The 13437-nt window shown below is 40.5% G+C and overlaps 1 protein-coding gene across 4 annotated transcripts in view; it reads right to left on the reverse strand.

Annotated features, from left to right (window-relative positions):
* The window catches only part of ARHGEF12 (Rho guanine nucleotide exchange factor 12), a 77378-nt gene that overhangs the window by 35440 nt on the left and 28501 nt on the right, over window positions 1–13437 (reverse strand). For 2 of the 4 annotated variants that reach the window (XM_082330775.1, XM_082330774.1), the window contains exons 2-4: window positions 8328–8351; window positions 7498–7586; window positions 5842–5898 (exon numbers count right to left, since the gene is read on the reverse strand). In XM_082330775.1, coding sequence (XP_082186901.1) covers window positions 5842–5898; window positions 7498–7586; window positions 8328–8351 — 170 coding nt within the window. The remainder of the gene's footprint in view (window positions 1–5841; window positions 5899–7497; window positions 7587–8327; window positions 8352–13437) is intronic. The other 2 variants (XM_082330777.1, XM_082330776.1) reach the window with 1 other exon arrangement.

The following is a 13437-nucleotide window of genomic DNA, read 5'->3' on the forward strand; positions in this document are numbered from 1 at the left end:
ACAGTATCATATCCCAGTAACTCCCCCCGCCAATAAAGTACAAGCAAATTATGCTATACATAGCAATCTGCAGTAAGTTGATGGAATGGATGCAAGGTGAAAGCAGACAAGAGGAAAAAACCCACCACCTTTCACACCCTCTTTATATGGTTAAGTGAAAGAACATGCCTCTCCCTTTTGCACCTCCCATTTCTCTATATGACCAAGCTTCTTTAAGTCTCACTTCACAAGAATGATGCCCCAGGGTGGGGTGTGGGAAAGAGAACATATGCTATTTCATAAAAACAGCTCGTTTTAAAACCTGCTGCCAGATATACAGATTTTATAAGACACTAACTAATCCTTTGACTCATAAGAACTGTCCTTGTTTAAAGGCACAGTATAGCTCTGCAGACTCGTTGCACTTTCACTGAATTTCTTTCTTTTCCGTAACTAATAACCCTTGGATCTACTCATAAGTTTCCTCCTTGAATGAACCTGATGCCAAAGCAGAGGCAATGCAGTCCGAGATGCAACACAAACTGACCATACAGAGTATAATTTAGGTTCCAAGAATAATCAAGTTAAACTGTTTCACACTACAAGTCTCAATTTCACCCAAGACCACCTTTTAGTTTTAGAATGGGGAGGCAACTGAGATTAGGACAACTCGAACCCGAATCCATAATTGCTTTTTCCCTGTATTTGTTCCCTTTAGACAAGAAGCAGGCACTTAATCCTTCTCCTAACACAATATAAAAGGCTGGAACGAGGTCTAGGTAAGCCAGCTGAGAGATACCGTGCTTGACGGAGATACACAGCAGCTTTATAGTGATTTTTACAAAGTTATCTGGAAGTTTTATGAAGATAATGCTATTACCTGCCAAACTAGATCAGCTTTGATAGCACTCCCTGTCTGAACCAGGTAGACTAAAAAGAGTAATCGTCAAGTGCTCTCTTTTACTCTGCTGCGAGGAAAAATTAGCAAAGAAACCCCTCGAATCTGTTATTTGCTCACTTTTGTTCTTTAAGTTAAATACATTCAATTTGAAATCTGCTTAGTGGTGGAACTTTAAGACCAGAGCAGCCATGTTTTCATAACCCACGTCTTGTACCTTGAACATCTCATTAGACACTCTGGAATGGACTGAAAGGAAAGCCACAAACCACCGAGAGCCCAATGTAAAGTTTTCAATAGCTGTTACTGTCCCACCTGGATATCACAAGTACATACAGGAACTCTGACGTTAAATTACTAACTAAACCAACTTCACCCACTTTAATTAAAGTCTATGAGTTTGGGGCAACACTGAAGAGTCCATGTTAGCAAGTGGCAATCAGCTTTTCATTCACCTTTTTTGCTTTCATGTTCCAATTCTTAGCATTCCCTGGATGGAAATCATGAGTCATTCATTCTGAAATATCGCACCATGATATTTCACTTTTTCCAGCTGAAGCTTAGTAAAGATCACAAGGTCAACAGAACCCATCATTGATAGTACTCAAAATCAAATCAATAATAATCTTATTTCCACATTCGCTTTCACTATCTTGATGGCACGATATAAGGAGATATCCCTGCAACTATGCTTTAAGTACACAAAATCAGACTACATGCTCCTATCTTGAGTGGATTCACAAAATTCTGTGGAGAAAAAAAATAAATCTTAAAAATCCTTTTTCATCCTCATGCATATTACAATTTCTCAAACTCATTGGTATAGCCTCAAGCCAAAAGTACAGTAAAGCAGCTAGCCATGTGCTGTACTTAAAGAGGTTTAATATTAGAAATGAAAGCAGTTAGAAATTACCAGTCTCCGAAAAAAATGAATTGCAAGAAAGGCTAAGACGATCAACTCTTCAATAGGTGGCACTATTCACTCTATGACACCGTGGCTCAGTTCTCCAGCCCCGTTACACGTCTGCCTTTTGGAGAACAGGGAAGGGTAAAGTCCGAACTTCTCAAGGTCACGGACACATCATGGTAAAAGTCATTGTCTCAAACAGTTTTGCCAGATACATTTCGATCGTCCAAGAGCTTCTCTGGTAAAGAGATCATTTACCTTCTTTTCTTCTACAGATCCTAAATATTTGGAAGTTATTGAATAAAATAGTAAATTTCATTTCCCTAGCAGTGCAGAACAAATAGAGCAGGGATTCCTTCTAAAAACCTGACTCGCTAGAGAGAATGGAGACATGAATTACATCTCCCATAACACAACGTAGCTTTTCCTCTGATCAAACTGTGTGTGACATGGCATGGGAGGAGACTTGTGAACTATAGCCTCCCTGGAGGCATGAGGCCACAATGGGAAAATGCAATTTAACATCGCGATTTGAGATGAATCATTCAACAAACAAAAACAAACTCCTTGGGGTTTTGAGAATGTCCAAATGTTTCGCTTCATTTGGGAAGCTTTATTTCTATAAAATACTTTCAGAAGCTCTGCTCCACAAAATAAATAAAACTATCAGCTTTTATAAAGAAAATTTCTCCTAGGATGAAATTCTGAATTTCACTTAGTTCTAGTTATTACCGTGATCCTCATACCAAATGCCATATTAGCAGCATTCTTCAGATTCTTCCACTAACCTGGTAACAGAAGACGTAAAGTCTGAGCAAAATTATATTGTTTGAAATTAGTGCAGTGTACAGTGTCTTGATAAAACTGTTAACAACAATGGCACTGAATATCCTTCATAAAACGAGGCTTGGTAACCTTTCTAGCAAAAAGAGCCATGTATTTCAACCATGATAAATAGGACTATCTGCTCCCATGGCAACGACACATTCAACCCCTGTGGTCCAGTGCCCCTTGCACTCCCAGCCGCTGCTGGCTATTATAAGGGTAGTGATGGGGGGCTCCCAAGAGTCCTTTCAAGACTCTGGAAAAATGGTGGCCACGACATAAAGACACAAGGCTGACAAGAACTGCAAGAAATAAAACAGAAAGAATGAGTTCGATTTTAAAACATCTCAACAGGGGTAAAACCTGGGGTTTCAGAACAAAAAGATTTAAAAACCTGTCCCAAACTTGGAGATAATATGTGAAAGAGTATGTATATGATCTAGCCTAATACTTGGGGCAAAACCTGATCATCACTAAATAAAAAGGAAGATATCTTGGGAGAGCAACCAAGTCATGGGGAAAAAGGAAGAGTAACTGATATCTCACCTGCCACCATGAAAGCTAATTTCAATTTTAAGTTCATTTAAGAGACAAGAATTCTACTTTGAGAAACAGGTATCAAGTATTGTGGGAGGTTATGGCACTAATTAGTAAGGTACAGCATATCTGAAACTACACTCAAACTCCTGATCATCTAAATTTTCTTGAATACACAGATACGAGGTGGTTGGCTTTACGGAAGAAAATATTGCACTCTAAGTTTCATGTCACCATAAATCAACTTCTGTATATCAGAACAATTTCCCTACCTAACCACTCTGCCACCCAGAAGCCACTCATGTACTTCAAGAAATTCCGGTCTCTTGCTCCTTAATTAAGAATTTCAAGAGGTAAGAACAAACACACACACAAAAGCCACACCCTCCTTTTCCTCTTGTCATTCAAGACTTTTCTATTATTCACTTTCCAATGGCTAGCCAAAGAAACAGCCAGCTAACATCCAGTCACCAGCGAGAAAAATATCAGTACAGTATTTCTACTTGTAGGTTTTTAAATAGTTTGGTCCCATTCAAAGCAAACAGCAGACCTCTCTACACATACCACAGAACCTGGGAAAAGTAGCGGGGAGAGACAAAAGGCAGGGCAAGGTCCAACACAGCAAAGGCCACTGGAAAGGAAGGATGAGTGGAAACTGCTCCCATAGATACTGGAGATGGGGAGAGCATCTGCAGGAAGCTTTGGGGGAAGTAAAGGCTTACGTTAGGAAGTCATGTTTCTTTCTGCCATACATGAAAAACCAGGACACTGTACAGACTGAGGGAGAAGTATAAACACAGATACATTCCATCAAGCATACCAAATGTTTCCTGTAATTAACCTACAATAGTTTGACAGCACCTCCAGAACATTATGGGTAAGCAGCGTTAGGCAAAAATTAATGCAGGGTCAAGATGTAGGGACCTAGTCAACCTGACTGTGCTGTCACTAACCAGCATCTACCTGGCAAGGCTTCAACACAAGCTCATTAGAAGCATCCTCCCAAAATACACGCTTTTCAAGCAGGCCATTTCCCTGTTCATTCTCTCTGAGCATGGGAGGAAGACATACAAGCTGCAGCAAGCCACGTCTCCCTAAGACAGGTTTCCAGCTCTACTGAAGCAAATCAAGGCACTCTCAAAACCTGTTTACAGTTTCTGAGGAATAGTCTCACACCCTGAGGAACATGACTGTCATGTTACTTTTCTTTTTTTTTTAAAAAAAAAAAAAAAGAAAAAAAAGAAAAAAAGTGTGTGATTCAAAATTCCAGGGAAAGTTAAGAGATCTCATTTTCACAGAAGGAACAGATCACACCTCCCTAAACTGCACCAACTAAAGGGTTTTGCTAACATGCCTATGTTGGTTTAGAAGGAACTCTTCAGGGTTGTTTTTTTTGGGTTTGGGTTTTTTTTTTTTTTGCTTTTAATGTTCCTGACAACCAGAGCTATGACACCATCATTTCATATTACATCGGTAGTTTAAGAAGCTGGATCACAGCCATTAACACCTGGCAGTTTTATTCTAATGGAATGATAAAGCTGATACAGGGAGAGTCATTGCACCTGTCCAAAAGCCCACCGCAGGTTACGCAGCAAGCAATTTTCTATACAGACAAAAATCAGAAAGTATCACAGACCGTAAGTATCAAGGAAAAAAAAACCAAAACCAAAAACAGAAAGGAAAAGAAAGGCAACCCATGGCTGGAGTCTCAAGGGAGCTGGACGTGCATACTTTGAAACATGAAATGTAGCCATACTGGCCAGATTCAGCCTAGATCCAAAGGTCTTAAGAAGCTGTTAGGGTCTAAAAGACCACCCGCCAACTTGTGAAAACGTATTACCTTTTAGTTCCCAAGATATGAGTGCAAATCTCTTTAGAGATTGGAAATTCAACAAGTCGTTAACACAAAGGTAGGATGGAGAGTGTGTCACAGCCCGAAGACTGACATATCTGATGTAAGCTAAAGGAGGAAGAGGAGCAAACAGGCCCTATTTGGTAGACATTCTTTCCAACAGCGCCTGTCATAGTGTGCTGACAACATAATGGTGTGTGGGGCTAGGCCTGTCCCAAACTGTTATATGCCAATTTGTTCCAGTCTACAAGCCCACAACACAGCCGTAATACACAACAATAAAGGACTGCCAGAGAAGTTACTCCCTCTTCAGAAGGAGAATGATGAAGTTCATATTCTCACATTTTTTGAAATTATTTACAGATACATTTTTCCACTTCTATGAAACACGAAAAGGAACTGACGTGAGATCCTCTACAAATAATACAAAATATGAATTGCTGGCTCATCCAGATTAACCTCCACAGTTAGAGCAAGACACAGACTTCTCTACAACCACAAGAATTCTTCTGGAGTCCAGCATGAGCTGTGTCCTCATAAAATGCCAAAAATACTCAGTGGCACAGAATCTCCCAGAAAAGCAGCCCCAGCAACTTTTCCCAACTATCAATAGATAACAGAAGAATCCAGGTGACAGCCTATGCTTGCCAGGTACGGGTTAGTTTCCAGCCGCTACAAAAACTACAAGCTGATACACTGAAGCAACATTTAAACCCGGTTTCCCACTCCCTGCTGCAGAGCCAACCATGCGGTTCGTGTAAAGGATAAAAGCCTTGGGTGCACAGACAGAAAGCATGGAGCAGACTGCAAAGGTGCAAGGCTGCAGCAGCTGCTTTAGCTTACCATACGTCTCGGATCTACTCTCCTCCGAACTAGACTTTGTCTTCTTGGAGGAGCTATCTGCACGAGAGCAGGAGAAAAGGAGAGAGAGATATAGAAAATATGGAGACCAAACATGAGAAAAAAAACTTCATGAAAACACAGACTGATTTATTAGGTTAAATCGTGCAAAACACAAATAAGATGTGAACAAAACATAGGTGAAACACTTGGAATAAGGGGTGAATAATACAAGCATGAAGACACAGGTAACACCACAAAGAATATATTATAGAATCTAAGACACAATAAGAGAAGTTCTCCGCAATGAACTACAGAAAGCATTCTGGATAAAAACCAGTCCAAGCACAGAAACTCTGATAACGTTTATCTCCAGAGTAAGTAATTGACATATGCATAGTAGTTCAGCATTCTGAATTGACCCCTTAAAAAGAAAGGGATTTTATGAAGGCTACAGTACAGAGTTCATCTATCAGATGAACACGCATCTTAACAGTGGTGCCAGGTAACAGCTCTCAAAATGGCAATTACTTTGTCATCAAATTAAGATCAGAGGATTCCTGAAGTTTGCTTCTGAAGAAAACAAATTCCTTCTACAAAACAGGCTCACAGCCTGAGACCTCCCCCAACCTGAAATAATTTTACATTACCTATTCCCAAGGACAAGGGAAAAGAAGACAAGCACAAATTCAGGTTTTCGCCCTTACAGGATTTTTTTTTTTTTTTTTTAAACAGACATTAAAAGCCCATTTTAATTTATTTTGTGCACACCTGGAAGGAGTCATGCAGCTAGTGGCAGAAAGCATTTACGAACAGGACGGTTTATAAACATCAGCTTCAAATGTCTTGTGCAAAAACACATTCTACAAGTTCTACCACCTTTACATTCAACTCTCATCTCTTCCACAAGCCCCAGGGGAAAGACTGGGCTAAACAGCAGAATGCACAGACATGAAAAACGCACATTGCATGGGGCCAGGAGGCTCAGACAAGAGCCTGTCATGCATTTCATGAACACAGACAGTAGTCACTGGGTTAGTGTTTCAGAGAGAGAATGAAGAATCCCTGCACGCATCCTCATTTCCAAGACAGCACCGGGCAGGCTTACCAAGTTGACCCAGATCTAACCTTCTGGAAGGTTAAAAAATAGGATAGCATATCCTTTAAAAATAGATGTTTATCTTAAAATATATCATGTTGGAAAGTACAAATTCACTTTACAACTGACAGAGATGGATCAAAATCCACTAAGGCTCAAAAAAAACCCCAACAAGGAATACCAGCCCTAGTCGAGCCTCTATCATCTCCAATTTCACACTTCGACTAAAACAGGCAAAAGAACTACTCACAACTAATTACAGTATTTGCCTGCTGAAATTTCAGACTGACTTTTCTGAAAGAGGAAGTTGTTATAATTATTCACTGATACCACTAATCTAGGTTTATTCTTGCACAGTTAACAGCTGTTTTGTAGATGAGCGTGTTTAAAAGCAAGCCCATATTCATTTCAATGCCCTCATGCTTCAAAAAGGCTTTGCAATCGCAGAACAACACTCTGAAAACCACATTTGTTGACACATTTAAATCATTTTTATTCTGATCCCCAGTACTTCTCAAATTGGAGTCTAGATTTTCACCTGTGAAGTTTTAGGACTTTACCTGTCGGATCAAAGTCGTGCGTACTGCTGCAGCGTTCAACCTTCTGTTTCTTGTCAGCTGGAGACTCTCTGCTCAGAATGCTGCCGTGCCTGTGTCAAACCAAAGCAGAGGATCCTGACTACCGCACCACAGAAGCACTGCCTAACTGGCGAGGCTCTTGGAAATAACCTTAGCTAGTTCTGTTTGCTAACAAGGAATTTAGGTAAAACTGTCCGCATTAACTTCAACTAAAAAATTTATTCCCAGACTGAATTCAAGTGGAAAAATGATCTCTCTCAGAATCTTTGGGAGCGTATCCAAGGTTCTAGAAACAGTCTCATTAACCTTTGAAATTAGTAACAGCAAGTGCATTCTCTTTATCATTCAACACCAGGCCATGTTTTATTTTGAAAGCAAAATAAACGTAAGTTACATAAAACTGAAAAAACTCCTGAAATCTTAACTCTGCCTCCTCTCCCAGCAAACCTTAAATATCTGTGTATGCAAAAATTAAATATTTAGAATGCTCCCCTCCCAAGGGAAGCGCCTGTACAGCATACACCAACATAGCGTCACTTTCTCTGACCGTCTCAAATCTCAGGTAACATGACCCACCAGTGTACGTAACAGAAATGCAAATGGTAACACTATGCCATGCACTTTAAGTACACGACCAACTATATTTTCGGCACCCTGTCCCGATCTGGATATCAATTTCCTCACATCTCTAATGGGCATTGCTATCTGTGGTTGTACATATTTTTTTTTTCCTTTTAAAAAAGCATTCCTCCTTTAAAAATGCTGTATTATAATTTGCAATCCAGCTAAATAGTCAAACTTCAGTAACTCACCTTGTAGGTTTTTTGAGAGGAAACCTGAAAAGAAGAAAGAACATAAGTTTAATGAACTTTTGTTGTTTCTCAATATTATGTTTGATATCAACACTAATGCTTAAATGCAGTTATTTTACACTTCTGTAATGCCTTCACAAGAGAACAAGTCTTTTTTGTTCGTCTACTTCAGCCAATTATTAGTCCATTTACAGTGGATTCAACTAGGTAAAGAATTACTATCAATATGCTTAAGGTTTCAAACAGAACAAAGAACAGAAGCAGAATCTGTGCTCTCAAATCCAGCATCTAGTAGGTCTTTCATTCCTAGTATAGTAGCTCATGAATCATCTTCTCGTAACAAGTAGTTCAATACACCAGAAGTTAATGTAGCTTGATTTTTTTGTCCTGCTGATGGACTGAGTACCTAGTACCTAATGGAGGTCCAAACTCTGAAAAATCTCCTACAGCCGAGACATTCCAGGTATCTCCCTCCTCTGTGGGTGCTGCGGTATCTAGTAATACAGGAGCTCATCCTGACATCTCCTTCTAACAAGATCGCTACGTGTTTTCATGAAACTGTATGAACTTGCCATCTTTGAGACAAGCATAACAGAGTAAAGTTAAGTTGAAATTATATTAACTATTCCAAGTATTATTACTGGGACATACAGATAAAACAGGCAACACAAACCCACAGTTAAAGAGAGGAATAAGTGTATACGCATTTTTTAAGCAAGGAAAAGATGTGGGACTTATGAAACCAGGATTTTTTTCCCTTGAATTACCCCAGAAAAATGACAGAGCAAGGTGTATGCCATCCAGCTTAAAGGCACCAACTCCTACTTTCATAAAGCAGAACTATTTTTTTTCTCAGAACTTTTCAGAAGTTTAGCTCCATTCCTACTTGTTAAATCTTTTTAGATCCTTCGGCTAGAAAGCAATACAAACATTTAGAGCTGCGTGCATATGAATAAGAAAAGAATAGATAAGTCACCTTTTGTTCTAAATGAAGATATCTACAATTATTATAGCTAATAATTTCCCCCATCTACACAATAGTTATCCTTATTGCATTCAGCTTCTCCTATTTATACAGGTTTTCCAAGAAGTAATGAGGTGAGAGTTACAGAGAGGCAGAAAAGAGATTCAAGTAAAAAGAAATCTAATACCACAAAAGTTAACAGGGCATTAAATGACTCTTTTTTTTTTTTTTTTTTTTTTTTACCCCCCTGGTAGCTTAGCTTAGTTAAAACAGATCTATTTGGTAAAGATCAATAGTCTCAAGGTAAGCCTGCGTTAGAAAAAGACAACATCAGTGCAGGATAGTCCCAAGGACACCATCTCCAAACTCAGGCGCAACGGAGTCGAGCAATGACCCTATCCAACCAAACTGGTCCAACACGCAGAATCAAACCATTCCTCAAGAGCATTTCGGAGCATTACAACAACAGATTCCTTGAGCACTGCCAAGAAGACTGCCCAAAATGCACACCTCGCATTTTAAGAAACTTTCTCCAAAGGAGAGGCACCTTGTCACTTATTCTCTTTTCCTCGATAACTACACATACAGTGGCCCAGCCAGAAATAGCACAGTCTTACAGCTACAGTAACTCCCTCCCCATTACCTGAAAAACATAACTGGATACACAGCAGAAGTACTCAACTTAATCCCTCCCTTTGAATAATAGTATTCCATTAAATGCGTAGACACCCAAAACGCTGGCCAGCTCACACATGCCAATCCCCTATGCGAGCATGCACTAATACAGCAACTCTGAAACGAACACCTGATGACACATTAGGCAAGTGAAATTAAAACGTTGTCTATTACTGAAAATAATTATACACACCAAGACACTTGCCATCTTTTAGATAACAGCATCAAATTTAGTTGAAATACAACAACGGCTTCAAAATTAAGGGAATAGATAGGGCCTTCAATTGCATAAGCCTTAGGAACCTACAGGTAAAGCAGCACAGAAGTTAATTAATTGAAGAAAAAAGGTTGCATACAGACTCCACAAGAAGTGGTAGCCCTCTTTCCTCCTCCCCCCCAAAAACACTATTTGCACCTCAGAAATCTGGGAAATCCACTCCGATTCAAATAAGAAACATGTAACTAATCAACCCTCTCCTCAGTCTGCTCTACCTGCAAAGCCAGATCTCTTCAGCATTCAGTCCTCCCATTTACAAATTTTGGCCAGTAAAGAACTACTTCATGCACGACAGACAACCTGAAGCCCAAAGCAAAGAAAACAAAAGTCATCTCAGGCCAACCTAACCCTGTCTGAACACTGTAGGGTAAAGAGATGCAGCAGTAATCAAGTGTTTCATTGCAAAGCAGAAAAGGAGGTGAGGGACTCCAGGGAAAGAATCTATCGTCCCTCCAAAGGCAGGAAAAGATGCATAAGATGAATTATACCACATTTGTTATTTAGTGCACTTGAACTTTTCAGCTAACACTACTAACAAATATTTTAATGAAGCATTTAACTGAAAACCTTTATCCCATAGTGTTTCTTATCAGGCACCCAGGACTCCAGGCTTATGCAGCAAAAGAAACCATTTATGAACAAAATAAAGTTGGTTCACTGTTGTACCATTTTGGTTGGTTCAGAACTATTTATTATCTGTTCAAGGATGAAGTGCAACTGTTCTTAGAGGTCTAGAAGGTTGCATAAAACCTTGCTACTTATTATACGTAGATCATTGACATTAATTATTTAGAAAGAGAGCCCTACTTTTTTTGTATATAAAGCGAACTGAAATCATCAGGAATTTTTTCTGTGCTTTGACATTAACGGTGAGCATAGAAGTCCCTCTGAGCGAGGGCCACAATCCCACAGCTTCCTAGTCGGAGGCCGTAACTGCACTAACAGTTGTAGGCACAGCACTTCAGTACAAATGGTCAGGACTCGCAAGGAGCCGGCTAGCTCCGAAGAATCCCCACCACACCGATGCCCACGGGAAGAGATGCCCGAGCCCAGGCCCGGGATGGCACGAGCACAGCGCTCGCTCCCCTTGGGCTCCGTCCCCCGCGTCCGTGCGGCTGTGGGGCACGGCTGTGGGGCGCGGCTGTGGGGCACGCCAGGAGCCGCTCCCAGAAGCTCTGGAGCCCCTTGACCACCCGCCAGCTTCCTCCGTTTCTTTCTCCTCCAAAGCGGGGAGGGAGGGAGGGACATGGTGGGGAAGCGGGGCAGGCAGCAGGTCACCATCACAGCGAAGCCTTTCGGGCACACGCAGCACGTTCGCTAGAGGCGGTGAGGCTGAGGGAGCTCCAGGCCCCCTCCTGCATTAGCTTTACTTTAGAGGTATTCCGTAAAACCAACGGAGTAGGAAGGGGGTGGGCTTCGTCCTGCCAGGCTGGAGGTGAAGCTCCCCAGCCCCCCGAGACCTGAAATCGTTCCAGGCCACTGAGTTATGAAATCACAGAAATTAGAGATGGAAGAGTCGGCTGAGCTAAGACTACAACTGTGATTTAACGTCCTTGCTAGCCAGGCTGTGCGGAGCACTCAGTATAGAAGTTTTTTTTCTTTTCCCAGTTTCCTACCTGAACAGCACCTAGCATTTCTTCATTTGCTGAAGACGTTCTTCAGTTCCCAAGCACTGTGTCACTTGTATACCACAGCAGAAAGCAGAGTATAAGTGGATAAATGGAGTATAATCAAAGAACACAGAAGAGCTCCCATGAGTTTATGCAACAACTATTTGTATTTCCGTGCAACTTATCTTCACTTTTATTAAGTTTGGAAGTAGTACTGAAACTCCCCTCACTGTGTTATAGCATCCAGTACTGTATATAACATATAAAATGTATTTCACCTACTACTGTAAACACCATGCAAGCTGAATGCACAGCAGGGTGCGGTTAACAGCTGGAGACTTAATTCCAAATCTAGCTGGCAAGTTCAGGCTACACAATAAAACCCTGTAGACATTTTGTCTGATAACTGATGAACATCAGCACATTTTCAAACAAGTTGTTCCACTCTCCCAAATACCAGGAACAATTAAAAGCCAAGTCACATTTTGTTTTTAAAATACTGGGTCAAATAATTTAAGTAATTCAAATGCATCGAATTACTAAAAGTATGGTCTTGTTAGTCACGCTGCATTAGGAAAATCTATTTACCATAAAGCCAAGTGAGAAAGAGACACCTACAACTAGTAACACTGTGGATTACAAATTATACTTCTCCAAGTCAGCTCACACATGCATGCACCACTCAGTACTGGACCAGCGCCTAACGACTCCCTTAAAGCCAAGGCAGAAAAAGATAGTTTTAAGACCTGATGTGTCAAAACACACCAGAGTGAGGAGGGATTCCCAGCTTCTAACAGTACAAAGCATTCCATTCTAGTCCGGGAGGTTGAAAATATAGCTGACCATAAATAGCACAGCATTCAGATAACCACGTTGGAGTTTTTTCCCTCCCATACTAAAATATTACCAGAATTCAAGTATCTGCTATCTCAAAAACTGATCAAAGACAAAAATATTTAGATTCAGACAAGGGCCCCAACCTTGGAAATATTTATTCATGTGCCTAACTTTAGTTCCATTTACTTCAACAGGACTACTCACATGCCTGAAATTAAGCTTGTGTGTGTTTGCACGATGCAAGTATAAATTACTACAACTTGTGCCGAGATGAGTAAGAAATATTGTGAAACCCATACAAAAGAGAACAGCTAAAAACTGCTTGCTTGACAGAACTAATCTTTAATTAGGAGATGAACACTTGCAATAGAAGCTTGTTCATTGCTTTACTAGTTTCATTTAAATAAGACGTTGCTTGTTACAGACAAACCCTCTTACAGAACTCTGAAAGAAAAGCAGCAAACACACCTGACCACCCCACACTCAGGAGACATGAGAAATATTACAGGTTCACTCATTCATCTTTTTCACATATTTAGAAAGAGAAGACGAAAACCAAAGGTTAACTCAAAGTTCAGTCTGCCCCCCCCCCCACCCTAAACCATGGCTATTTAAAGTGACATCATCCTACTTCAGGACGTTTTCACCAAGTAATTAGTCAATGAGAGGCCTTTTGCCAGCAGCACCTCCATGGATTTTGGTGACAAAACAAGTTGTATAACTGGCAGCTATGCTGCTGGAAGGCTG

This window comes from Platalea leucorodia (genome assembly GCF_965183815.1).
Source record: "Platalea leucorodia genome assembly, chromosome: 20".
In the NCBI taxonomy this organism is placed as follows: Eukaryota; Metazoa; Chordata; class Aves; order Pelecaniformes; family Threskiornithidae; genus Platalea; species Platalea leucorodia.